Source organism: Pituophis catenifer, unplaced genomic scaffold, assembly GCF_029215685.1.
Source record: "Pituophis catenifer annectens isolate HBS135680 unplaced genomic scaffold, rPitCat1.0.hap2 SCAF_3, whole genome shotgun sequence".
Classification (NCBI taxonomy): Eukaryota; Metazoa; Chordata; class Lepidosauria; order Squamata; family Colubridae; genus Pituophis; species Pituophis catenifer.
In genome coordinates, this window is record NW_027256883.1 from 191495501 (window position 1) to 191522363 (window position 26863).

Here is a 26863-nt window from a genome sequence, read left to right on the forward strand (position 1 = left end):
CTTGAGATACAAAAAAATAAATAAATAAAAATAAAACTTTGACTTTGGGATATACTTATTAGGCTTTTATTTTTGTTATAGAACTGGGTAGGATATACTGAGTATGCAAAGTAAAAAGTTGAGATTGTAACGTTATTATGTTCATTCTACTGTGCTTAAAAGAGTCAGAAGTTAATGCTTTTTTTCATTTTTTCCCCTTTATCCGACACTTCTCTCTTTCCTCTTTCCTCCTTTCCCATTTTCCAACTATTCTCGTTTTCATTTGTGTTTTATTCTCTAATGAGTTTAATAAAATTATATTATAAAAAATAACTTTTGAAGTGGATTGGATCAATTTTCATATGTTGAGCACATTTCATACGTTGAATAGATTCAGCTGCTGCTGCTGTTGAAACGCATAGAAGAAAAAGAAGGCCTTGCTTTTTTTGCATGGCAAATTTTCCCTATTCTTTTTCAACTGTCAGATCTCATTTCATGTATCATTTATTCATTGTGCCTTTCAAAAGCATAAGTGATCAGCCATGGCATTGGGAAAAGCTCAGGTTTGATTTGAACTGATTCTGTAAAACATTTCAAATTCAAGTTCTGCCATGATGCGTGTTAAAAAGGCAAGAGAGAATGAAGGAAACCACACCAATGTCAACAGAGAGTTTTCCCAAATGAGGCCAAGTATAATAATTGAACTGTAGAGCTCTAACTTCCCTAAATGTTGACACTGTCATTGTCAATAACAAGAAATACTGCCACTTACAGAGATTAACGTTAAAATCACAGCACAAACCCTACTTTCTAATCACACAATCAAGAGTTAAATGCCCTTATTATTATATTATTATTATTAAGAATAGTATTATTTTGGTGTTTTTATTACAAACACCAATTGCATTTGTGATTTGTTTTTGATTTCTTCTTCTTCTGTTGTTGTTAATTGCAATGTCATGTCCAAACCATCGCGACCCCATGGACAATGTTCCTCCAGGCCTTCCTGTCCTCTACCATCCTCTGGAGTCCATTTAAGCTCACGCCGACTGCTTCAGTGACTCCATCCAGCAACCTCGTTCTCTGTCATCCCCTTCTTCTTTTGCCCTCAATCTTTTCCAGCATTAGGCTCTTCTCCAGTGAGTCCTTCCTTCTCATTAGATGGCCAAAGTATTTGAGTTTCATCTTCAGGATCTGGCCTCCTAAAGAGCAGTCAGGGTTGATCTCCTCTAGGACTGACTGGTTTGATTGTCTTGCAATTCAAGGGACTCGCAGGAGTCTTCTCCAGCACCATAGTTCAAAGGCCTCAATTCTTTGGCGCTCAGCCTTTCTTATGGTCCAACTTTCACAGCCATATATTGCAACTGGGAAAACCATAGCCTTGACTATACACACTTTTGTTGGCAGGGTGATGTCTCCGCTTTTTAGTATGCTATCTAGATTTGCCATAGCTTTCTTCCCCAGGAGCAAGCATCTTTTAATTTGTTCGCTGCAGTCCCCATCTGCAGTGATCTTGGAGCCCAGGAAAATAAAAGCTGTCACTACCTCCATTTCTTCCCCATCTTTTTGCCAGGATTTCTTCTTCTAACTATTAGTAAAAACTACAGACAACCTTATGTCCTAATAATTGGAGATGATTCACTTTATTCATTTAAATTAGACAAAGATAAGCTTATGAGCTGAAAACAATTTGGGGTTAAGCAAAAAAAAAAAAAAGACTTCATTTAATGTTTCTACTTTGAATGTTCTGATTTTTTGCCCTCAAATTTTATATTTCTTTAATCATTTTGAGGTAAGTAAATAAATTGTGGCATGTATTTACTTAAGGGGAATTACACAATTACTTCCTCTCTGGTAACCAAGCTCTTTTACTCAAACTGACAACCTAGGACAGAAATATGGTATTTACAATGGGTAGAAATTATAGGTACATCCAGTTTATGTGAAAATGGCTCATGCATTGCACATCTTTATAAATCTCTAGTTAAGCAGATCTGGCATCAATTGGTGAGCTCATATTAAGCATAACTTGGGAAGAAGGAAGCCAAGCCTCAGTGGTCTCCATTAGAAACTCAGTCTACAATAGGAACCACTTACATGTCAGCAAACACTTTTAATAATACCTGATTATTGATTTGAACAAGGAAAAAGAGTGTCGCACCACTTATTCTGGTTTGCGCAGGTTTTATCAGCCTTGTTTTGAGAAGCATCAAAGTGTTTGGTTTTGCCTATATCCTCAGATCGTTGTTGACATTGGCTAAGTGAAGAGGTATGGAGGTATGGAGCAACACTACTTCAGGAAACAGAATGGCTGCTAGCCTTACATCTTGTGTGAGCTGGCCCATTCTTGTAATAGTATGGAAGTGATCTACCTAGTCCCATTCTTAGATTTTTCCACATGGGAAAAAGTTATCCTTTTCTTCCAATGATAACATAATTGCTCATCTCTTCAATTTTCTATCTATTTTTTCTCTTCTATCTATTTTCCAGTGAAAGCTAGGTAAGATCAGGGCTTCTCATACAAAGTTCTTGAAAGAGAATTCAAATGAAAATAGAAAAATATGTTCAGAAAATCTGTAAATAACATGTCTCCTTGAGGGGGGATTTTCTTTTCAATGAAATATCTCTGCCAAAAAAGTCCATGCGATATAGAGAAAGGACACACGCTTTCGCCCTTCCTCTGAATGTGATTTACAGTGATTTTAAAATTGTTTTGATAAGGCATATGAAATTATCATGTATGATTAAAGCATCTGTTAATCGGGAAGAAGATTGCATTGTTTGATAAACAAAAAGATTAAACAATGACAAAAATTATAATCACTGACAAAAAATATATTACCTTGGAAAGCAATTTTTACATGTAAACATTCAGCAGCAATCCAAACAGAAATGCCAATGAATTATAGGAATAGTCACAGTAAAAGCACTTCCTCATTCCCATGATGTAAATTTCTGATAGGTATATCCAGATGATGAACAGAGGGCAGAAAAATCCAAGTGACAATAGAAGGTAGTCAGAACAGTCTTGATGTTTTGCTTCCATCTGTTGTTATCCAGTTTTTTGCAATCCTATTTAGACCATAATATATGTTGCAATATACTTGTTAAAACTATGCACATTTCAAAATGATTCAGAAATAGTGATTTCGACCTTGCATGACCTCCAGCATCTTTTTGCTTTTTATTAAACAGTCTATTATTTTTCTGCTCAATCCTGAAAAAAACAAGCCTGCTTTGAGAAGGTTATGCATTGTCAAGATGTGCCAGCAAATCAGCATCACCTTGTAGTAACCACTTAGATAAAGTTCTCTGTGATGGTCCATCCCTAACCAGGTCTTTTAGGTTTTCCAAAAGTGCACTCATTGCCACTGTAACTGAGCCCATCCACCTTGCTGCTGGCCAACCTCTTGTCTTTCCCTTCTACCTTTCTCACTCCAAAGTAGAATAATTTAAGACTGATTATTTGTGCCTTGCGTGAGAACTCTGGTTGCTTTGTTCAATGACTCAATTTTTGTTTTCTTGGCTATCCACATTGTTCTCAGGAGTCTTCTCCATCCAAAGTTCAAAGACCTCAACATTTTTTCAATCCTGCTTCTTCAAAACCCAACTTTCATTTCCACAGTGTCAGAAAGAATAATATTGCTTGCACAGTTCTGAACTTTGTAGGTATAGACATAACATGGCATCTGAATATCTTTTCTAAGTGTCTGTGGAGATTCTCAATCATCCAGGTCATGGTTGTCCCAAAGGTGCTTATTCCAAAAGGCAACTGGATTTTCTTGGTGGGGACATGGGGACATCTTTTCTAAGGATTTCATGGATGCTTTACCAAGTGCTAGTCTGCAGTGAATTGCTTGCTTGCATCTATAGTTTATGATTGATCCTAAAAGGAAGAAGCCATTTACTATTTACCACTTTGATATCTTCACTGTGAATTTTAAGGGTGGTTGTTGTACCTGCTGTCATTAGTTTGGTCTTCTTTATATTTCATTTTTCACTATGCTCCTTGACTTTCATTACTAGACCTTGCATATCCTTTTTTGGCTTTTAGGGGTAATATAATCAACATAGCATAGATTATTGATGTTTCTTCCTCCAGTTTTAAAACCATGCTCATCTTCTTCCAGTTCAGCTTCGCTTAATAACTATTCACCATATAGGTTGAATAAATAAGGGGACATTATAGTCTGTTTCACATAATGTGGTTTTCAGGATTCTACATATTTCTCATGAGGACAATGAGATGTTCTGAGATTCCTATTTATCTGAGCACATTACACAATTACACATTCATTCATTCATTACACATTACACAATTTGTCATGATTGATACAATTTGCGGCCTTTCTATTATCAATAAGATTTGAGATCAGAGGTGGTATTCAGCAGGTTCTGACCAGTTCTGGAGAACTGCTAGCAGAAATTTTGAGTAGTTTGGAGAACTATACCATCTCTGACTGGCCCCGCCCCATCTATTCTCTGCCTCCCAAGTCCCAGCTGATTGGGAGGAAACGGGGATTTTGCAGTAACCTTCCCCTGGAGTGGGGTGGGAATAGAGATTTTATAGTATCCTTCCCCTATTCAATTCTTAAAGCAGCTACAGCTTTTTTCCATACACATGGAAGATTTAAAAAAAAAAAAACAGGTTACTGTAATGAATAATAGAGAATTGCTGAACTGATCTGAAGCATTTTTTCCTAATTATTTTTTAAAGGTGCATATACTGGCATTCATATTGTATACAGAAACCCCACTTCTTATTCTCAACCAGTATAAGCAAAGATCATATTCAGGGATAAATAATCTGGTATTCTCCAGTTTGAGAATTACAATTCTAATTAATCCAGCTGTTATGTCAAACCATAAGAATCTGTGGTAGTTGCAGTTCGAAAAATGTGGAAGACACTATCTCTGGTCATATTGGTTGGGGATTATGGTAGTTATAGTTTAACAGCACCAGTTTAAGGAAAACTCAAGCACAGTGTGGGGATGGGAGTACATAATGTGGATGCAATCATCCAGCTTCCTTCAGCTTCCAGTTAAAGATGTACTAAATACCCATCATAATGGTAATCATTTTGTGAATGGATAATAATTCTAATTGCATATATTTTGTGTCAGCGCGTACAACAATCTCTCCAAAATTACAAATTTATCCATTGGGCCAAAGTATTGGTTCTAGATTAAATGTATTCTCATCTTGCACATATATTAGTAATAGTCAGTTGGATCCAGATTTAATGCCAAGAAGAGAAGGGTAGAGGGTAGAGGAGTGCAATCCTATAACACTTCCTCAAAACATGCTCTGAAAGTCTGGAGATGTTCCACAAGATCAAAGGAAATATTTCCAATGCTGTGGAAATGCAGAGGCAAGGAATAACCTAGTAGAATAGAATAAAATAACAGAATTGGAAGGGACCTTGGAGGTCTTCTAGTCCAACCCCCTGCTTAGGCTTAGACAAATGGTTATCCAATCTCTTCTTAAAAACTTCCAGTGTTGGAGCATTTGCAACTTCTACTAATTAATAGATTAATTGTTCCACTAATTAATTGTTCTAATTGTCAGGAAATTTCTCCGTAGTTCTAAATTGCTTCTCTCCTTCATTAGTTTTCCCCCATTGCTTCTTGTCCTGCCCTCAGGTGCTTTGGAGAATAGCTTGACTCCCTCTTCTTTGTGGCAGCTCCTGAGATATTAAATAGTCTCTTCAGCTGGAGAACTTTCATTTGCCTGATTCTTTCCCAATGTTTCTTTGTACTACCGTATTAAAGAAGATGAGTAAATTAAGAAATAATGGAGTTGTATTATGAGTTTCCAGACCACCCGACTTTATGGGGTCATCATTTGTTTTGAAGTTCTCTAAATGACTGACTGCTATAAACCACTATCCTTCCTGTGCCATTTGTATATGTATTTGTGGATTACCCAGGAACAGATACTCTATAAATACCTTATTGACAATGGCTGAAGGATTAGTAACATTTACCCAGTGCTCAGTATGGGCAAATGAGAAGGACATGTCTAATCCCCATATTTTTGTGTTGCTGGGAGAAGGACCTTTTTTTATTGAATTTGATTTCCTAAAGTAGGCGGGCTTAGGCCAAAAGACTAATTTGGTCTGGAAACACTGGGGACAGCTTGTCCTCATTCCCCTCAAAGCTCCCAGTCATTAAAACACTGGAAATAACTTTCAAACCCAATGACAATCTTGAGAATCCACAAAGAAAGAACAATGCTTCAAAATTATTAAACTGAGTTTATTTCAGAATCTACTCAGCAAAAAAGTAGAAAGAAAAATCACTAGCAAATCAAAAATTCAATTTCACTGGAGTTAGGAGTTTTTGGAAGGATCCCAGTGGACAATTTACAACTTGTTTAGAAAACTCACCAGTTTTATTCTCTTTATTTCTTAGATGGCTCTGGAGCCATAAATACATGGCAAATCAAGGCCACTGAAAAAGAGAGGGGGTGCAAAAATATCACCTGCCTTTTTCAAGTAACTTCTTTCACTGGAAGTCAGTTATACATTTTTTTTCTATTACACTCTAAAAAAGACTATCTTCCTTTTATGTTCTTTCCATCCATAGTCAATTTCTTGTAGCAAGAAAAAAAGCAGCTCTTAAATACTGGTGAAATACATATATGAATGATGCAGATACATCATGTGATATCTTTGTAAAACTTCATGAATGACGTGTGAAGTTTCCATATTTAAAAAGTGTATGTTCTGGAATTATATTTACATTCAACTGTCAGAATACTGTCTTCATTTAGTGGCAGGGACACTAAGTGGCATTGCAAGCTATCATTCATTTGGAAGTAATGAGAATTAAAGTTGAGATTCATGCTTTGCCAATGAAATATTAACCCATTTCTTTTGGGACTGGCTTTTTAATATAATGGGTGGTAGATGCTGCACTTTCATGTGGCTCTTTCTTGCTGTTTGTTTATATTTCATACATACTCTGAAACCTTTCAAATATACTTAGCCCTAAATGTATCAACTTTTTAAAATTCCCTTCTCTTTCTCTTGCTGCATCCTTTATCAATTTCTTTCTCTCCTATAACTTTGTCCAATTAAGTCAATGATTCCATAATCAAATGGAAATATGTTTGGAAATTTGAAATAACTTTGCACTATATTTTAACTTACTAGTTTTGCAAAAATGTATATATGATAATTTAAAATACTAGTTTATACATCAGATGAACCTTCCTCCATGTCTGGAGCCAGGGCAAGGCTACCCTTTAAAAATAATTTAGTAAATATTCTATTGAAGATTATTAGCTCATGTTGAACAGAATAATTCCTTCATCTTTTCCCAGATATATATTAATGAATTAAGCTGTACAAATGAGCAGGACAAATGATACAGCATATTGAAAAACAAACTTCTCCTTATCCAAATTATGTCCAATCATTATTTAAAATCTCTTCTTAACTTGAAGCATTGGCTGATGAGGGTTTTTTTTTTTCTTTTTCCTGTGTCATGCCTTTTAAATTGCTGGTGGTATGCCTGCCCCCACTGATTTATATGTAAGCCATTTTGGCTGAAGAATGAAAAAAAAATGCTAGAAACAAATGCAGAAATGATCTGACAGGACAATGGGGGAGGATAAATTAATCCCCCACTTCTCTGTGTTATCTTGAAACCCCCTTTTCTTTTCTTTTCTTTTCTTTTCTTTTCTTTTCTTTTCTTTTCTTGCTTTTGTGTTGTTCTTAAGGAAAGAAATAAATGAACTGCTTTGCCCAAGTCTCTTGCTTTTATAGTTGTCTCTTCATACAACATGCTTAACTTGATTTTCTGGGTTCATAAAATCCTTTAAATAATCTAAATAGGCTGGCATGTTCTGACAACATGCTAAACCAAAGAGACTCTAGCAAGATTAATATTAATGAAGCTTGGCATTTTATGTAAGCATATCTGTTTGGTTATAAATGTATTGCACACACAGTGTTGAGATACCAAACATTTCGACAATTCTTTCTGATTCTGGGTTCTACATTGGGCCTTCTGTATTATATACAGATACACACAAACAATATATGTATCATCAGAGTAATAGTAATGTGGGAGAAATTTCCCCCCACATATTTCTAAAGAACTCGCTGAAAAAATTGTTTCTAAAGCAGCTGTAACTGTATATCCTTTGAAGGCACTAACTTAAACACCCTGATATAAGAAGCAATTACTCAGAGGAAAATAATAAAACACAAGACACATCACTGCATTTTCAAGAGTTGTGTATATTACATCTATTGCACATTCTGTGTGCTTGTCAGAAAATTGGAGAATGTTGTTTGCTATGGAATTGCACTAGAATCTTAATTTCCTTTCAGCTTATAAAATTTAGTCACATTGAGTTCTGCATCAAACAAAGCTGACCCTTTGACTTACAATAGAAGTGTTTTTTTTCATACTAACTGCCATCTAATTGGTACCCCAGAATTAATGTCTTGTAGGCATGGTGATACCATCCATTTAATGCAGGCTAAATTTGGAAAATGAGTTGGAACTATTCACTGTGGCTATAGCCTGATTCTGTCAAAATTATTCTTTCAACACAGGTCAGCAGGGTGCCCACAGTGGGAATCAAAAAGTTTAAAATGGAGACTATGACCTGTCCCCACCCACCCACCCGCCCCAATTTACATCCAGTCCTTCTCCTCTTATACACGACCCCTTGCAGGGTTGTTTTATCTCTTTGGGTTCAATATCTCAATCACTGTTGTAACAGTACATTGTACTATTCCATATGAATGAGTTCTAAGGCTTTTAGAGCCGATGCACTCAGGCATTTAAAAAGCTGGCTATGAGGTGGGAGACCCAGATTAAAATATCCATTTAATCATAACACTTACAGAGGTTTCATATCACAGGATAAATGTGAGAAAAGAGCACAAATTAAACCTGGGCAAAATGATAACATAAATTTGCTAATTGCTTATTAATTAGGTGTAACTTCAAAAAATGCCAATATTTTCCTCATTCCCCCCACCCCCTTGCCAATTTTCTTTTAGGGTTATGCTTTTTAAACTCCTAGGCTGGAACATTTTTTTTTTTATTGAAGCCAGACAAAATATTTTACTAATTATCTAAAAGTATGTTTCATGTTGTAAAGGGAGAAAAGGGTTCTAGAAGTTGTCCTTTTCTAGTGATGCTGGATGTGTCCAGCTTGTTTGTCTGCCCCCTAATCACCTAAAATTGTAATTCCTCCAGGCAGAAGACAGAGAGACTTCCAAATTTTTAGAAACCAAACAAAACCACCCTTTTGCACTATATTGGCTTCACAATAGCATCAAATTTCAAACCTGACAAAAACAGAAAGCGAGTCCAGCTTGATAGCATAGCTCTATGTGTATCCCAAAACCGTTTGTTGCAATTTGCCACAGAAACCTAATAGTAGTGTGCAGAATATGACTTTAAAGACGATACTAGAAGAACATTATTCAACAGGTGACTTGAGAGAAACCATATTGAACAGATATTTAATTTCAACTACTTTTAAATCAATGTTCATGTTTATCCTGGCCTTACCTACTACTTTTATAGCAGATTTTCTGGCATGCTGTTCCAAGCACAAAATAATTCATTCACAATCAGAAAGGAAAATTAAAGGAAAACACACTACAGTCAATGATATGAGGAAGCCACAGGAAATGAACACAAGGGTGTCCCTCATCTTTGTGCAGAAAGGCAACATTATAGTTGGACAGGTTCCAGATTTTCTCTTAACAAGGACAATACAAACGTGTTTTGTTTTCTTTACAACTTCCAGGGAAGCAGAGGCAAACCGAAGATGGCTCCACTAAAAGCAGAAAAAATGAACACAGTGGAATGAAGAGCCATACTGACTAGAAGTTATCCACTAGTGCCCCATTCAGTTCCTCCTTGCAAGGAGACTGCACACAGGGGTGAAATTCAACTGGTTCTATCCGGCTCGGGCGAACTGGTAGTGGCGGCTGCGGGAGGCTCCGCCCACCCACGCAGATGTCATGACATCGCTTTTTTGTGATGATTTTAAGCCTCTACAAATGTGGCGCGCACACATTTGCGAACCAGTAGGGATGGTAAGTGAATTTCACCCTTGCTGCAATACAATGGTCTCTGGCAGGTTTAGAGCTCTGGAATATGAAGGAACACACTTCGTTTTGCTCCAGTTGTGGTTGGCACCTTCAAAAAGGCCACTGGGTCCATATACATTCTTTTCTAATCACTTTTGGAAATGGTTTGTTTTAGCTATTAGGAACAAGATTTTTAGTACCAGATGAGTTTCTTTCAATCCTTAATAAAAGAAGTTTTAAGTACAAATGTAAGAATTTAAAATGAATATAAATATATTTGGAATAAACAGCCAAAGGAGGATTAGAACTTTGATTCTGAAAAGTTACAAATGGACAAAGGGTCCAGATGGATTTGAAATAAAAATTTGGAAATATGAGAATTTTTCCCTTGAGAAAAGGCGTTTGTTTTGTAGAAAGTTAGCACCCACCCCTCTCCTAGAAGAATGAAATATTCTAGGAAATATTATAAAGGCAGAATATTATATTTCCCTAAAGGAGAAACATGCTCTTGGAAAGCAGCTCCCACCTTTCTTAATAGCCCCAGCAAGACTGGGCCAGCCTATCTACAAGACATTTAGACCTTCTGCTCCAGGGTGATGGGATTAAGACATGATGCTCCAGGTCATAATAGGATTATCTATCAGCGGAGCTCACCACATGGCACAACAAAGCCCCTTCATTGCATCACCCAGCAAGATTCAACCAAACTTATCTCAGACAACCTCAGCTATGACCCCTGCATAGCCCCTGGGAGTCTGACAACCAATAGAATATATTTCTTGCACAGGAACAGGAAGCTCAAGGGCAAGCCCCACGAGAGGGTATAAATTCTCTCTCTCCTCCATGTGTTCAGCTACCCAGGACCTAAAACCCATGTCGTCCTTCCATCAATAAACCATCTTTCAGCCTCCATGTTTCCAGTGTCTTTCTCTCCACTTGGAACTGAACCACATGGATATTTCTTCCAATTTTCTTCCGAAGTTTTAAATTCTCTTTTTAAAAGAAGTGCTGGATGAGACTTTAAAGGTTGGATACCAGAGGCAACCAGAAGGAACTAAAGATTTCAGTTAAAGGAGAAGAACACTTAAATTTGACTTACCAGTACAGAATATTAAATTGAAGGATTTTTATGAACAATGGATGTAGAAATTAAATTTAAAAGTGTCTGTTACTAAATAGTGTTAAAAAGGTATTATGGGAGAGGAACAAGTTTTACCACACAAGACCGAGACTGATCAAAAAGTGGATTTTAAAATGACAGGCTAAAAGAAAGATGTGGAAGACATGCTATCCTGGACATACAATTGAAATTGGCTATTGTCTCAATAATTAAAAGAGATATTACAAATGACAAACCAAAGAGTGACCTGGATAACTTTCCTATAGTGAATTTACGAAAGAGACTTGTTAAAGTTTTGAAGAAATTTGTCAAAAGGATAAATAAATAATGAAAAGAAATACAGTTATAGGACATTATTTGAAGGGATTAAAGATCAAGGTTATTAAAAATAGGAATATTAAGTTGGTTTATTTGATCAACGTTAAAATAAAATATGTTATTTAATCTATAGTAACCCTTAATGGACTTCTGCTTATCAGGACTAAATAATAATACTTTGTTTATAGATAAGAGATGGAATACAAGAAGAAAAGATCAGTTATTGTATTTTAAGAGAAAGTGATGTTACTGAAATTGTTTATATTTGCCATGATAAAAGGAGAAGTCATTTCTTTTATATTTGTTTCTCTGCTATGTTCTTATTTTTCTTTGCTATTTTGCTATTTTTTCCTTCTTTTCTCCACTTTTTTATTTTTATTCTTTTTGTTCCTATTAGTTTTTATCTTTTTGGTTGAAATTTTAAATGATTATAGTTAAATAATATTTAAAAAGAACAATCCAAAGGTATAACATATCAGTTGCTGATCTGATTTTTAGACAAAAAATTATAACACCTTCCTACAGCAGGGCAACTCTTCCTTTGGCTATGGCACTATGAAGTTCTCTTTCACCATCAGAGCCAGCTTCATCCCACCTTTATATTATATTGTTTATAGCACTATCTATATACACAAAATTGTACATTATAGGTGTCTAAGCTTTTGGCTTGCCTGGGCTTCATTGAGTGAAGAGGAATTGTCTTAGGCTGCATATAAAATATATAATTAATGCAAATAAATATATTAAAAACCACATAACAATGTTAAAAGTTTACAATCTTGTGGGGCCACATTACTAGCTGTCTAGAACCACATATAGCCCATGGGCCACGGGTTGGACATGCTTGCTCTACAAATATAAAATGAAATTACAACAACAAGCGTGCTGGGTAGAGACCTCCTACCTGAGCTATATTGATCTGAAGAAAGGTGGGCCTTTATGTCAGATGACTAGATGCTCACACAAATCTAAGGTTGTAGCCCTTGAAGCTTTGAGATCAGCCTGCCAGGCTTATAGTTAGGTGGAGTTAACATATTGTGTTAAGACATTGCTTAATTATGGTTTGAACTAATTAGAGTCAAAAGAAGGGACAAGGTGGGGTTCTTACAGCATGCTATGGCGGGGTTCTTACAGCACGCTAAATCAACACCAAACCTACCATCTTAAGGGGTGTGCTTGGGGATGACTAGAATACAATGCTTTACATAAATAGAAATTGGTATGTACTATGTAAGATCACAAAAATCCAGATGACCACTATCTGTAGTGAAGTGTTATATGAACCAGATCAAGGAGTCCTAGTGGCCAGCAGAAATCTCACTAGCTTCTGAGATTCACTTCCAAACATTTCTTTTCCCCAGTGACCAAGGTTCATACAACAAGCAAAGTATAGTATTATTTGTTTAATTCAAGCTTAGCACGTTATGAGTCATAGTGATTGGTTGCCTATATCCAGCCGCTAATATAATTTATTAATATAAAATATGCAAGATGCAAGTATTATGAATAAAATAACAATAATCCTTATTCCAGTAGGTTATAACTTTGGGTTTTTTTTAATTTTGTTGATTAAAGAGGTGGTTATAACTTGCCACTGTTGTAAACAAAGGACAATGGGCAACAGAACATGTATTGGGAGAATCTTTTCTACACATGTTTAATTCACAAGAAATCCATGAGCAAAACAGGACTGGAAAGGGCCCTATTAGTGCATGGGTACATAGCTCAGACAGAAAAGTCATTATTGTTCATCTTTACTGACAACAAATGCAATATGCGTATAAATATGGGTTCAGCCCCCGTTCAGCCCACCTCAGAACTCATAAATGGAAATATAAGTGGGACTTTATGCCATTTGAACAGCACAATGCAGTCCTTCCATATATATCTATTCAGAAATCAGTCTCATTGAGAAAAATCTGCCTTCATTTGCTACATCTCTTTGCAAAGTTTTGTGCGAAGGTTGACATGGTCTCTCTTTCTCTTACACACAGACACACACACAACAGCAAGGTACAAATTTCAATACTGCCTTTGAAAAGCCTGCTTTTGTTCCCATCTCGGATCTAAGGTTAGCTGAGCTTAGTTCCTAACCTCCTTTCCAGCTGGTTTTACATTTAAAAAAATTTTTTTTGGCAAATTCATTCTCACTTCAAAATCAAAATAGACTCAGTTCAAGGAATGCTTGTTCGTTTTTCAAGTCAAGGACAGCAGTGCTGCTTCTCCAACAGACTAAGAGGAAGCCAACTACAGGGAATCCGAGACCACGGAAAGCCAGGAAATGCGTGTTGGCCTAGCGCATAAGGTCTCCATAGATCAACAACAAACAGCAGGATTTGTCGGCCCTGAGTGTACACAGCTTTGCTCAACCTCTGAGCGTCTCTCCTCAAAAACAAGAAAAAGATAGGCAGACAGGAGCCTGTGTACTCACCATACGGAGGGGCCTCCATCTTAGCATTTAGCTGTGTGCTTACATTGACCATTTCTCATCAGTATAATTCTGAAGAAAATGGGAAAGTGTAAAATAACAAGAAAAGAAGCTGGGCGAGGGAGGGAGGGAGGAAGGGTGAGGAAACCTGCCTCGCCTGTTATCTTATTGATTCGCTTAATCAGGCCTAATGTGGGTGGAGATGTTAAATAGTAACCAAGCTAGTATGGAAACCAACTTGCAAGGTGCCGTCTGCCACGGTAGCTATAGTGACTGCTCCCAGGCTTGAAACTCAAACATGACTTTATAGCACACTTTTGGGATTTCCACTGACACCTGGTTTCAGGCTTGAGGTGATTCCCTACGAGGAAAAATTGCTCTCCTCTGGATTCTCCCAGACAAAGAGGCACAGAGAAGAAGCCCAGAGAGAGAAGCAGAAGGAACTCCCACGAGGAGGTGTGAATTAGGTCAGTTTTACAGCTGCTGAGACATGGGACATTTTATTGCCCTCACCAAACAAACACGAAGAACAATGACTTTGTGTGCAGACAAATGCAGATAGATCCCCATGCTGTCGCTGGGGATAAACAGCCCACTTCTGTGCCCAGACCTGCATTTGTTTATAGGTAAAGAACAGACAGTGGTGAATGAACTAGTGCCAGGCTCTGTGTAGTGTGTAAATAAATCAGGGTGTGTATGTGTGTCTGATTGTGCTTACGCATGATGAAGGGCTGGTGCTACCTTTGTATTAGTTGCTCTGGCCCATTTTCAATGAGTTTTTTCTAAAATATATGTGTGGCATTTCAACCATGCTGCCAGTCAGAGGTGGGTTTCAGCAGGTTCTAACCAGTTCTAGAGAACCGGTAGCAGAAATTTTGAGTAATTCGAGAACCAGTAGTAAAAATTCTGACTGGCCCCGCCCCCATCTATTCTCTGCCTCCCAAGTCCCAGCTGATTGGGAGGAAATGGGGATTTTGCAGTATCCTTCCCCTGCCATGCTCACCAAGCCACGCCCACCAAGCCACACCCACAGAACCAGTAGTAAAAAATTTTGAAACCCACCACTGCTGCCAGTGTGGTTGCATACCACACACAGTGCATATATGAGCAACATAACCAATTTAAACTTTAAATGCTGGAAAAAATGGGGAAAAAAACCAATCACATAAAACTTTGAAATTATTTTTAACAGTCAAAGCAGCTGCAAGCAGGACTGCCCTGCCTATATTAGCTTTGATCTTAGCAGGGATGTTGAGATCTTTTATTTTTTATGGGATAGTGGAACTTCTGCTGAATGTATGCATACAGGTAGTCCTTGACTTACAACCACAATTGAGCCCAAAATTTATGTTGCTAAGCAAAACTGTTGTTAACTTCCTAAATACAGGACCTTATTTTTTTTTCACCACTGAACTGCATGTTATTAGATAGGCCCAATGTTCCGTCTGTCAAGATCCTTCTGAATCTTGAATCTATCTTCCAAAATGTTAGAAATTCACCCTAGTTTGATGTCATCTGCAAATTTGATGAGTTCTTCTTCTCTCTTCTCATCTAGATCATTTATGAAGAAGTTGAAGAGCACTGGTCCTAAGACAGAACCACTGCATGCTTCTCTCCATGTGGATATAGTTCTATTGAGACTATACACTGAGTGTGATTAATCAGCTGACTGTAAAACCATCTAGCAGTGATAGTCTTTATCCCACATTGCCCACCCTTGGTCATTCTGTTTCTCTGTTTAGGTAAGGAAGTATCTTTGAAATGATAACTTACAGTTGCACAAGTTGTCTAGTGCTTAATCAAATCAAAATAAATGTTATATGAATGAGACAAACACAATGTATAGTGAATGCACCGTTTTAATGTAACCCATTAAACAACTCACCCAAAAGATTAATGATTTTACGGAGAACTATGTTCTTCATATATGTCCAGCATATATATAAAATAATCAGGATGATGTTCTTATATAATCAAGGAGACACATTTTGGCAAAACATTTGCTATGTGCAAATCAAAGGTGGACTTTTGTCATCAGATCCAAGTGAAACATTATTGCAAGAGAATGAAATGGCAATTAAAATACATTTTCTTTTAAAAAATCAAAAAATCAAATTACTCTAAAAAATTAGAGTAACTGTGAGTAACGGAGGAATAAAAATAATTAGTGTGTTCAATTGTTATTAAAAGAAGAAGAAGAAATGGCTATAATAAGAATGAAAGTTAATCAAATATTATAACCTGACTCCATGATTCAGACAAAAGCAAAAATACCTTGATGGGGAAGAAATAGTACATGATTACATTAACTTTAAAATATTCAAACCTTGCATCAATATTACATTTACTGGCTAAAATGTGGTGTTATTTATTGTTACCTTTCCTGTGGGAGCTCAAAGTGATAAAGAAGGAGTGCTCCACTCATTTTAACATAATAGAAATATCCCTGTAAGAAAGGTTACAATGAAAAATAATGTGTTCCGTTGTTGAGTGTGGATTTCAACCTTTATCTCCTCAGTTCAACAGCATATGTACTACACTGGTCTCAGTTGTAAATCAGAAATTATTTTCCTGTTGATTCTTTAAATGCCTCCAGGGAATGCCTAGAGATACACTTACTTGTTAGATTAAATGCTACTTGATGCCTGTCAAATTGGCTTCCCTCTGTTATTTACAATGGCATAATCCTACAACAAATAAAGAAATCAGATTAAGAATGTAGAATAAACAAAATCTAAGAATTTATTCCCTACTTAAAATTATGAGAAATGCTGGCTTTTGAGCATGTGTATGGATGTCAAAATATATTTGGAGCTGTATTATGGTATAGAAGATTGGGGAAGGGTGGATGGCTAGAGAAAGAAATGCAGAATTTATATGAATGAAGGCGTATTTATAAGTAAAGAATTTATAAGTAAAAATTAGACATCTGTTTTACATTTGGCCCAATCTTCTATCATCTCCCTCAGTGAGTATTCCTTCCATAATTTCAACATAGTGGGGAGCTCAAAGTACACATGCTATGTTCAGAACCAACCAATTCTGTTGGATTTGAATCCCAAATAACACATGTTGTTGCTGCAGGTGCCTCCATAACTAGGTGGGCAGGCTGAACAAGGTTTCCCCATTTTGTAAGGTGCTTCTCCTATCCAATTGCCCCTGCAAACAAAGAAAAGCAAAGTGCATGAGCAATACTCTCATTCTGGATACTACCTTGGTACATATTATTATCTTCCTTCCTTCCTTCCTTCCTTCCTTCCTTCCTTCCTTCCTTCCTTCCTTCCTTCCTTCCTTCCTTCCTTCCTTCAGTATGATCTAGGTAAAATGGGTGGTATAGATAGAAATAGAAATGGAAATGGAAATGGAAATGGAAGGAAGGAAGCTTTATTTCACCCCCTGCCATTTGTATGGGAATTATTTATTATCAGAGAAACTCTTCTCCATGATACCTATACCTCACTGTTGAACAGGGTCAATTGTTGGTCATGTTCACCATTGATACAGATTATCAGGATAGCAACTCAAGCAAAAAGCAAACCAGAAAGATTAGAGTTGCTGCTGTCTCTCTGCATTAGGAATAATTAAACACCTTTCCCACTCCTATAGAAGGGATATTTTAACTTCCTCTTCACTGCAGCATATGGCATACGTATTCTGCCATGCTCTCATACTGCCTTGTCTCATCATGTAGTTTAGGCAGTTTAAGTCATCCTGAAGTGTTCCAGTTTTAAGTGTTTTCTTTTTCTCTCAACACCATTTCTGCCATGGATGCAATCTGGCATGCCTCACCAATGATGCAATTGCCAATATGGTCAGTGATTGGGATATACCCAGCTCTGATGGGTCACTTTAGCTTGCAATTACCATGCTTCTTCCCTTCCAGTCATTAATCCTGGAACCCTCCTGGGTCTTTCATGGCCATTTTGGCTTGTGCTGCAAGAGAGACTGGACACAACTGGGAACAGGGCCTGAATAACCTTACTCAGGGCCAACATGGCAAACTTCACTGACATTCAGGCAAGATTAACAGAGGCAGATCCAGAATAGTACATCAATCAGAGGTGCAATGAGCCAGAAACAATAGGCAAATTATGGGCTACTTTGAGTATTATTTGTTGAGTTTATTTTCTGTAGTACAGTAATGTGCAGAGTTTTTAAAGCAGTATTAGGAGTATTCTTAGAAATAAATTGCTTCTTAAATTATAAGAATTCCCACAAACTGTATCCTTAAATATGAAGGATATTTTAAAGTATATGATATTACAACGATGGACAAGAGCTTAACCCTTTACCCTCTGGTCATTTTCAATTCTAAATAATTCATTGCAAATTGGTTTCTTTCCTCATACACTCACATTTTACATGGAGATCCGGATCCAGAGAAGTCTGCATATATGTTGTAGCCTTTCTGTTTATACCTCTTCCCTTACCATTTCCCCCCCTCAAGAATATCTATCAGTTCTCAGAAGGCACTATGGAGTTCATCAAGAACAGTTCCTTGATACTCTGTGTTCCACATTCTTCTCTCCCCCATATCCTTATTTTAGCCCTTATACTAATCCTAATCTTGCTCTCTATCAATGATGAGTCCTTTTAAAAGTCAGTTTTTCTCAATTTATAACTGAATTGTTGAACAATACCTGTAATTCCTCATAATTATGGAAGGTTGCCATCTAACATATCTGTATGACACTCAAATAGGTTACTTACTTGATGGCATAATTGCACACTAAGTAGACTGCTTGTCGCCATGTGTTTCCCCACACATTTATGTTGGTACAAGTGTGGACAGCACAGCCAATTCTGTTGCTGGAAGCCCACACCATCTGTTCGGAAGACATTAGCACATTTTTGTAAAAGAGTGGTAGATCTAAAAACAGAAGAATTTACCAAAAACAATGTCTTTTACATAATGTGAAAGGCTTATTCAACAATGGTTATTAGCCATAAATGGAATGTTTACATACTCTGGATGATACTATTCATAACCCTCAGTTATTTTGGGATGGGGAAGCGGTAAGGAAATTGCTATTTAGTGATAACTGATATATAGTATTTCCCATATATCCATGCCTCCCTTAGTGTATTTCAAAAAGCATTTGGCTACCTGCTCAGGGCCTAAAAAACAGGACTGTACAGATTCTGCATTACAGAACTTTGATCTGTCTCAGCTGGACTTTTCCTATGTTCCTTTTATGGTATCCACTAAAGGTTATAGTGCAGTGATGGCTAACCTTTTTGCCATCGCATGCCAGGAAGGTGGGTGGGGGAGGTTCGCCCACATGCGTCCACACACCCATAATTCTATGCGCCCCGCCCAACACATGTGCGTGCAACCCCCCTCCCCCCCACTCCTGGCACATGATGGCCCAGTAGGCCCATTTTTCTTTCTCACCTGGCTCCAGAGCCTCTCTATGCATCTGGGGAGGGTGAAAACAGCCTTTCCCAGCTCCTTGGAGGCCCTCTGGAGGCCCGAAATGGCCTGTTTTCCAACCTTCGGTTGGACAGGAAGTGACGTTTTTTGCTGTCCCCAGCCTCCAGAACCTCTCTAGGAGCTGAGCTGGTGTGCCAGGTGACATGGCTCCACGTGCCACCTGTGGCACGCATGCCATAGGTTCGCCATCACAGTTATAGTGGATGTTTAAAGGCCAGCCTTCCCCTAGTGGATGTTCTCAGATGTGTTGCACAGCAACTTCCAAAATTTACAATCAATGGTCATGTTGACTGTGGATAATGGGTGTAAGAAAAGACTGGCAAAGACTGATCTCTTTAACCAAAATTTGATGGACCTAATAATTAAAAGTTTCCATAAAGAAAGCACTGATAATGGGGATGAGGGGAGGAAATATTCTTGCTTCCCATGCTTAAAATTATGGAAAGGTGAGATTACCATCTGGTGGATATTTAGCAGCATTTCAGCACATCATTCTATTCTTGGACAAGCAGAAATAGGAAGAAAGGAACTGCTCAAAACATATATGAGTCAAGTGTTGCTGGTACCTTATTTTATTTGTTTGTTTGTTTTTTGTAAAATTTATTGGCTACCCATCTTACATCAGAGTAACTCTGGGCAGCCTACAAACATAAAAAATAAAGAGTATACACAGCTAAAAGACATATATAAAATACTACAAAAAACCAATACTGTAGCCCAATTAAAAGATGAGGGGAAGCAGGAGCAGGGGGAGAGGTGTAAATAGTAACATATAGGCCCCTGTCGCCAGATAGAATTTTATCTCCATAGGACTTTAGCATCAGAATATAGTGGAAAATGGTACCTTTCCCCCCTCCTCCAAACATTGGAGGCAAACATTTATTTATTTATTTATTTATTTATTTATTTATTTATTTATTTATTTATTTATTTATTTATTTTATTCAATTTGTATACCGCCCTTCTCCTAGTGGACTCAGGGCGGTGCACAGCCAAAACTAAAACACATGCCAATACAAAATTTAAAATTATTAAAAGAATTACATAACTAGCCCAATTTAAAACAATTCAATTAAAACCCAATGACAATTTAAAAACTAAAGAACTAAAAAAGACTAAAAAAAGGGGGAGGGGGTTCACGCCAGTCCTGCTTGATGGAAAAGAAAAGTTTTCAGGGCACGGTGAAAGACCCGGAGATCCGATATTCTTCGTATCTCCGGGGGCAAATCGTTCCAGAGGGCAGGAGCTGCCACAGAGAAGGCCCTCCCCCTGGGGGTCGCCAGCCGACATTGCCTGGCTGACGGCACCCTGAGGAGTCCCTCTCTGTGGGCGCGTACTGGTCGGTGGGAGGCTATCGGCGGCAGAAGGCGGTCCTGCAAATACCCAGATCCTATGCCATGGAGCGCTTTAAAGGTGGTAACCAACACCTTGAAGTGCACCTGGAAGACCACTGGAAGCCAATGCAGCTCACACAGGAGAGGTGTCACATGGGAGCGCCCCCTCGCTCCCATAATCCCCCGCGTGGCCACATTCTGCACCAGTTGGAGCCTCCGGGTGCTCCTCAAGGGGAGCCCCATGTAGAGAGCATTGCAGTAGTCCAGGCGGGAAGTGATGAGTGCCTGAGTGACTGTGCGTAAGGAGTCCCGATCCAGAAAGGGACGCAACTGGCGAATCAGGCGGACCTGATAAAAAACCCCCTTGGCCACGGCCGTCATATGCTCTTCTAAAGACAGCCGTGTTAATGCCCTAAATTAATTTTGGTTATGGATAGACCCTGATACACAGCTAATCAAGGGTCCTGGATAAGGATCCATCCAAAAAGGCATCCATTTTTTCTTAAGAATGTCTAAATGACCATTTCAGTGTGGATGTAAACAGAAATGCCTGAAGTTGTGTTTATAAACATCTGGATGGTTCTTTCTGGCTAGACTGTGATGATTATTCATCCCCTTTAATGTCAACCTGTTGTTCAAACATTTTTCTCTCAGAGTTGAAGGTGTATAATCATATGATTAAAATGTATCGCCTACGTTCCAAATTTTTGTGATCTCTTTAATGGATAAAGGGAACACTTTGAGATTGAATCATTTCAACAGGAAATGATACATTTCAAAAAGAAAAAAACTGGGAAAGTATTGCATCAATGGATCTGCTTTATTTGCTTAAAAAAAGAGAGCAACTTGTGAATCAATGAATCAATGGAAGGAGGAATTACATCTTTGGAAATAAAATCTGTGTGAGAACAGTTTGTTGAGATTACAAACTATGTTTCTGTAATGTGGAATACCCAAAAGTATTTGGCTAATCTGAACCAAATGGATTTTTCTTAATATTAGAAAAACATCCATCCATTCAACTTTGCTTGCATGGTTACAAGCGCTAATATATGCACACACATATAAGGTGAATGAAAGGATCTGTATAACCTAATCTAAATGTCATTTTTTTTACTCCTTAGGCACAATATTGTTCTGTAATGTCTAGTTAATGTTCTGTTGTGTTTTCAGTCTGATGTCAATATGTTAAAGCTGCTCTTGGAAAACCTGGTTTTGAAAAATGACATAGTCAATTTAAACATAAGTAAAAAATAAATAAATATTTACCTAGCTATAATGGCTGTAGATATAAAATAAATATTTACCTGGGTATAATGGCTGCAAACAGAACCATTACATTTGGAAGGACATCTAGGCTTGCATTCATGGGGATAAGGAAATGTGTAGTGTTGCTTCTCATAATACCAAGATTTTACTAGGTCCATCACTGAATAGTACCTACAGAGGACCATACACAGTGTATGAATTATTCATTTTTTTTCATAAGAGAAGCAAAGGAATCCAATATCCAAATCATTTGACAGGGGAAAATGGCATATGGTGCCACATCCACATCTTTTCTCCCCCAAGAGATCAAATATGGGTATCTCTAGAATCAAATATGGGTTTCTCTAGAATTCACTATTAATATCTGCAATTCCAACACAACTAGACAAATAAACTGGAAAGAATCAGATAGATGGAAGGATTAAAAACCTCTAGGTACCTTCCTCTGCCTCTTTCCTTGGCCCATCCCATTGTCAGGACAATTCAGCTGCCAATCAAGTAGCAGTATTGGACAAGAGTTGTGGTTGGGTGTGGGGAGACAAGATGGCTTCTGGGCAGCTGTGCGACCAGAGGCCTTGCAAAGAAGAGACTGAATAATAGAGCCAAAGCCCAGGAGTGAAAGTAAAGAGACAAATAAAAGGATAGATGAAAAGAGGCAATAGGAAAAGAGGCTGCAGCTAAGAAAAGTGGGAAGAGAGAGGATTTTATTTCTTTCCCTCAGAATGACATGAGGCAAAAGTTGTTCAAACGGTTTCCCTCAACTGGAACAAAGCTTTGGAAGAAGACAAGAAGAGTCCAGAAGTCCAGCCAGGAACAGACAAGGAGAAACGATGAAGAAAAAGCAAAGAAATTGAGAGAAGTACAAAGCAGACATTAAAGAATTTATAGAAACTACTTAAAATAGAAAATAGTTTTATTATTAAGATTCACTTCTACAATGTTGTAGGCATTTATAATTTACAATTTCTTGTTTTATTTGTTAGCTTTCCTTTTTAAAAAATAAATCTCTCCCCCCTCCCCCCTTTGCCCCTCCAAAAAATTAAGAAGGGCAATATGCCACATGTACTATCTTATGACAAAGAAGAAGAAAAATAGGGAAAATTAAAAAGTCCTTTGCTTAACATAAACACTGAAGAATTCACAAACTGCTTTTCATGAGGCCATGGAAAGGAAAAGGAACAGCTGGAAGTGCACACAGGAGTGTGAATACTATAGCCATGCTTCCCACAAAAATAGTCTTAAAGACTGCAGTGTGGGTTCTGTGCAGCCACAGCACCTATATGTATACTGAGATCATAAAGAAATGCATAGTCAGAATACCATACTTGATTTATTTGCTAAGGTTATATAGGACTGAATAGAGGTGGACAATCTTGTTAATCTGATTTGTTTTGGGGTTTTTTAATGAAGCATCTTCTCTGGAATTCTGCAAGAAGTTTGGCTCCATTTGACATCACAAAACACCCAAGCATTGCTGAAAGATACTCCTTACCTGCCAGAGTGTACGGCAAGGTTTTGCCCAATCAATGTCATCAGTTGTGGAGGTCCATGTTCCCATAGGCACCGTTTTGCCCATGCTTCTGCAGATCTGGCTAGCTTTTCATCCCATATCTTTCATGAGAAGTGAGAAAAATAAGAATAATTAAAAAAAGCAACATATAACAGGCAGTTGGCTATCATGCAGATGATTCATCACCCCTTCCTGGAAGACAATGTTAGTATGAGTAAGATTTTTTCTTCTCTTTTGCAATTTATATTTCTTTGGGTATAACTTGGCAAGGGCAACTATTTTTAGTTGGCTGACCCAGAACTAACTAACTAACTTACTTACTTACTTACTTACTTACTTACTTACTTACTTACTTACTTACGGAAAATATTGATAATACAAACAATAAAGATTTATTTCTGAAGAACCTTGATAAATTAGTGAATCAGGGAAATGCTTGGACTTCATTAAGGCATTTGACAAAGTAGACCACAGCTTTCTTCTTGATAAGTTAGAACAATGTTGGATAGAGAGGACCACTACTAGAAGGAGTCACAGGATCCTGCCTGCCTGTCTGCTTACCTATCTACCTACCAGCTACCTACCTACCTGGATGACAAGATATTTGGATGTGGATTGCTTGCTTACATTTTGAATACTAAGCTGAGAATTGCTGGTAGTAGGTTGCCTATCTCTGACTACAGAAGCATCAGCTATAGTACGTAATATAATTCAATTTCAATTGCTTCATTTCAGGCTGAGGGCAGAAAATTAAAGAGGGCACAAAATTCAAATACATTTTAATGTATTTGAATCATCTAGCTAAAATTGAGTATGCCTGGACATCTATTTAGCACAATTTCTTAACACAAGCAGACTATGTTTGAGAGACAATGACCTTTCCTTCTTTTTCCTCCCTAGCCCAAGACTATCCTACCATATTAGAGGTCAACAAAATATTCAATTATTGTCCCCAATATTACCTGATCATCATGCATATGTTTTTAAATTAATGTGGACCTTTTGTAAGAAGACTAGTTATTCTACCTCCAGCTCATTTCACAGCTATTCCTCATCACTGCTTCCAGACTCATAAATATGTAATCTATGAATCCAGTGCCAGATATTAAAGCATACTCAAACAAAAAGTAGGACATATACTTTCAGATTTGATTAAACTGAATAATCAGTGCTTTACCATATTACTTAAAAGTTTCATAAATACTTCTAAGGTTTCTCTAAGGTAAGAATTTTTCAAAAACATAACTCCCAAATGATTACTGAAAAAGATGATATACAGTTCATGTATCTTCAGAAATTTCCCTTGCTACTTAACCAGGGAAAATGCAAGTGTCCTTGCATTTTTCCTTATCTAACACAACTTTTTTACACAAACACAACTTTAAAAAAAACACCTTAAGTACATTGATGGAGTGCTCACATTTAGAATAGAATAGAATAGAATAGAATAGAATAGAATAGAATAGAATAGAATAGAATAGAATAGAATAGAATGACAGAGTTGGAAGTCCTTGGAAGTTAGAAGACCTTGGAGGTCTTCTAGTCCACCACACCCCCCTGCTTGGGCAGGAAACTCTATACCATTTCAGACAAATGGTTGTCCAATCTCTTCTTAAAGACTTCCAGTATTGGAGCATTCACAACTTCTGGAGGCAAGTTGTTCCACTGATTAATTGTTCTAACTGTCAGGGAATGTCTAAGTTGCTTCTCTACTTGATTAGTTTTCATCCATTGCTTCTTGTCCTGCCTTCATGTACTTTGGAGAATTGACTCCCTCTTCTTTGTGGCAACCCCTGAGATATTGAAACACGGCTATCATGTCACCTCTAATCCTTCTTTTCATTAAACCAGACATACATAATTCCAGCAACCGTTCTTTATATGTTTTAACCTCCAGTCCCCTAATCATCTTTGTTGCTCTTCTCTGCACTCTTTCTAGAGTGTCAACATCTTTTTTACATTGTGGTGACCAAAACTGGATGTAGTATTCCAAGTGTGGTCTTACCAAGGCATTATAAAGTGGTATTAACACTTCATGTGATCTTGATTCTATCCCTCTGTTAATGCAGCCTATTTCACAAACTGGGTTGCATGCAATTCTCTAAAACCAAAACAAAGCTTTTGTATATTGCATGAACCATACAAAACTTTTTTCTTTCTTCAAAGACCAAGCTGTCACAGCCAGAAACCATGAGATATTTAGGTACATAGAAACATATGGAACTGCTTTCACTGGAACAGTTAAACTTATTCACAATGGGAAGGAAGCTGTTATAATTTTACTACATTATAGGTTCATAAATAAAAGTTGAGAAATGATACTTCACCAAGTATCATCTTCACCAGGTACTGCACTACTGCACCAAGATATATGAGGAATTTTGACAAAATTCTGCATCCACTGTTCCTTAGCAGAGGAATCTTGCCAGAAAAAAAGGGAGATAATTATCCAAGCTACAGTGGAGTATCAGGACACTTGTCTGACAATGAATGTAGCTAACCGGGTGTGTGAGCTTGTATTGACTTATATTTTTTGTTTAGGTTACTAAAATAGTTTGTCCAACTTTAAAAAGAAAGCTTTGGGGAATTGGCAGAACTTTTCCATTACACCTCAAAGGAGCTGTCCACCAAACAATCAATTTACAGTTTATGTTTTCTCAGTGTCAATGTGCTGTTTCCAAACCCAAGTAGCAAGTACAAAAGAAACTTACCATATACTCCATGTTGGCAGCTGGAGGAGAAACCTGTGCCCGTACTTGATTGTGATAGCCCAAAAGGGCATTCATTTCCCTGGAAAAAATGTAACGTTTCCTGCGAAACTTTGATACTCCATGGATAGAAATGTTTCTGGTGTCAGAGCTGCTGGAGGGGTAAAGAAGGTCAGTAGTATTGGGCAGCGTGAAAAAGCTTGATTTCTGTATCATCCAGAAGATTAAGCTACTAAAATAGAACTGCACGCACAAAGGAGTCATTTTAGGATTTGCACACTTTTTCTCTTGAATCAATGTTTGATTTGGTTAATGCAATCAGTTTGGAGACACCTTCTTGCTTCCTCTGCTTTATGAACCTAAAATAATCACAGAAAATGTTTAATTTTTCATTTTACTGAAAACAAGGCAAAAGAATGAAATCTGAATTTCACTACACTAAAAACACTTAAAGAGAATAAAGTATAATGTTTGGCTAATTTGAATTAACCAAATGCTTGAAATTAGCTGTGAAATGTCTAGAGGTATTTTGTCAGTTCTGCTTTTGAAGAAGTATTCCCCCCTCTTTATCTATCCAAGAATGATACGAAATGCTCACATGTGCCTGCTAAAGCGATACTAATTAATAGAATACTTCCAAATCAGTTTACCCTTTGATTTCACAGGTAATAAATTCACTAAGCAAACCTACTACAT

General features: G+C 37.4%; 1 protein-coding gene and 1 long non-coding RNA gene across 2 annotated transcripts; one reads left to right on the forward strand and one right to left on the reverse strand.

Moving 5' to 3' along the window:
* The first annotated feature begins 9805 nt into the window (after nucleotides 1-9805).
* On the forward strand, nucleotides 9806-15486 carry LOC139314398 (uncharacterized). The gene is made up of 3 exons (XR_011600181.1): nucleotides 9806-10052; nucleotides 13479-13555; nucleotides 15468-15486. It is a non-coding gene; the product is annotated as an uncharacterized lncRNA (long non-coding RNA).
* A 1093-nt stretch (nucleotides 15487-16579) lies between these two features.
* On the reverse strand, nucleotides 16580-26431 carry R3HDML (R3H domain containing like). The gene is made up of 6 exons (XM_070940014.1): nucleotides 26171-26431; nucleotides 23442-23560; nucleotides 21988-22120; nucleotides 18623-18738; nucleotides 16950-17071; nucleotides 16580-16599 (listed from the first exon to the last, which is right to left on the reverse strand). The coding sequence occupies exons 1-6, from the start codon at nucleotides 26429-26431 to the stop codon at nucleotides 16580-16582; spliced, it is 771 nt and encodes a 256-aa protein (XP_070796115.1).
* Between the last annotated feature and the right edge of the window lie 432 nt (nucleotides 26432-26863).

Bases quoted from the DNA above. Each gene is read 5' to 3' on its own strand.
- R3HDML (XM_070940014.1), bottom strand. From the start codon at position 26,431: ATGACTCCTTTGTGCGTGCAGTTCTATTTTAGTAGCTTAATCTTCTGG. The intron at 22,121-23,441 runs GTAAGGAGTATC...GGTCCTCTGTAG, and splicing joins CTTGCCGTACACTCTGGCAG to GTACTATTCAGTGATGGACC. The intron at 18,739-21,987 runs GTAAATATTTAT...TCTTCCGAACAG, and splicing joins TTTGCAGCCATTATACCCAG to ATGGTGTGGGCTTCCAGCAA.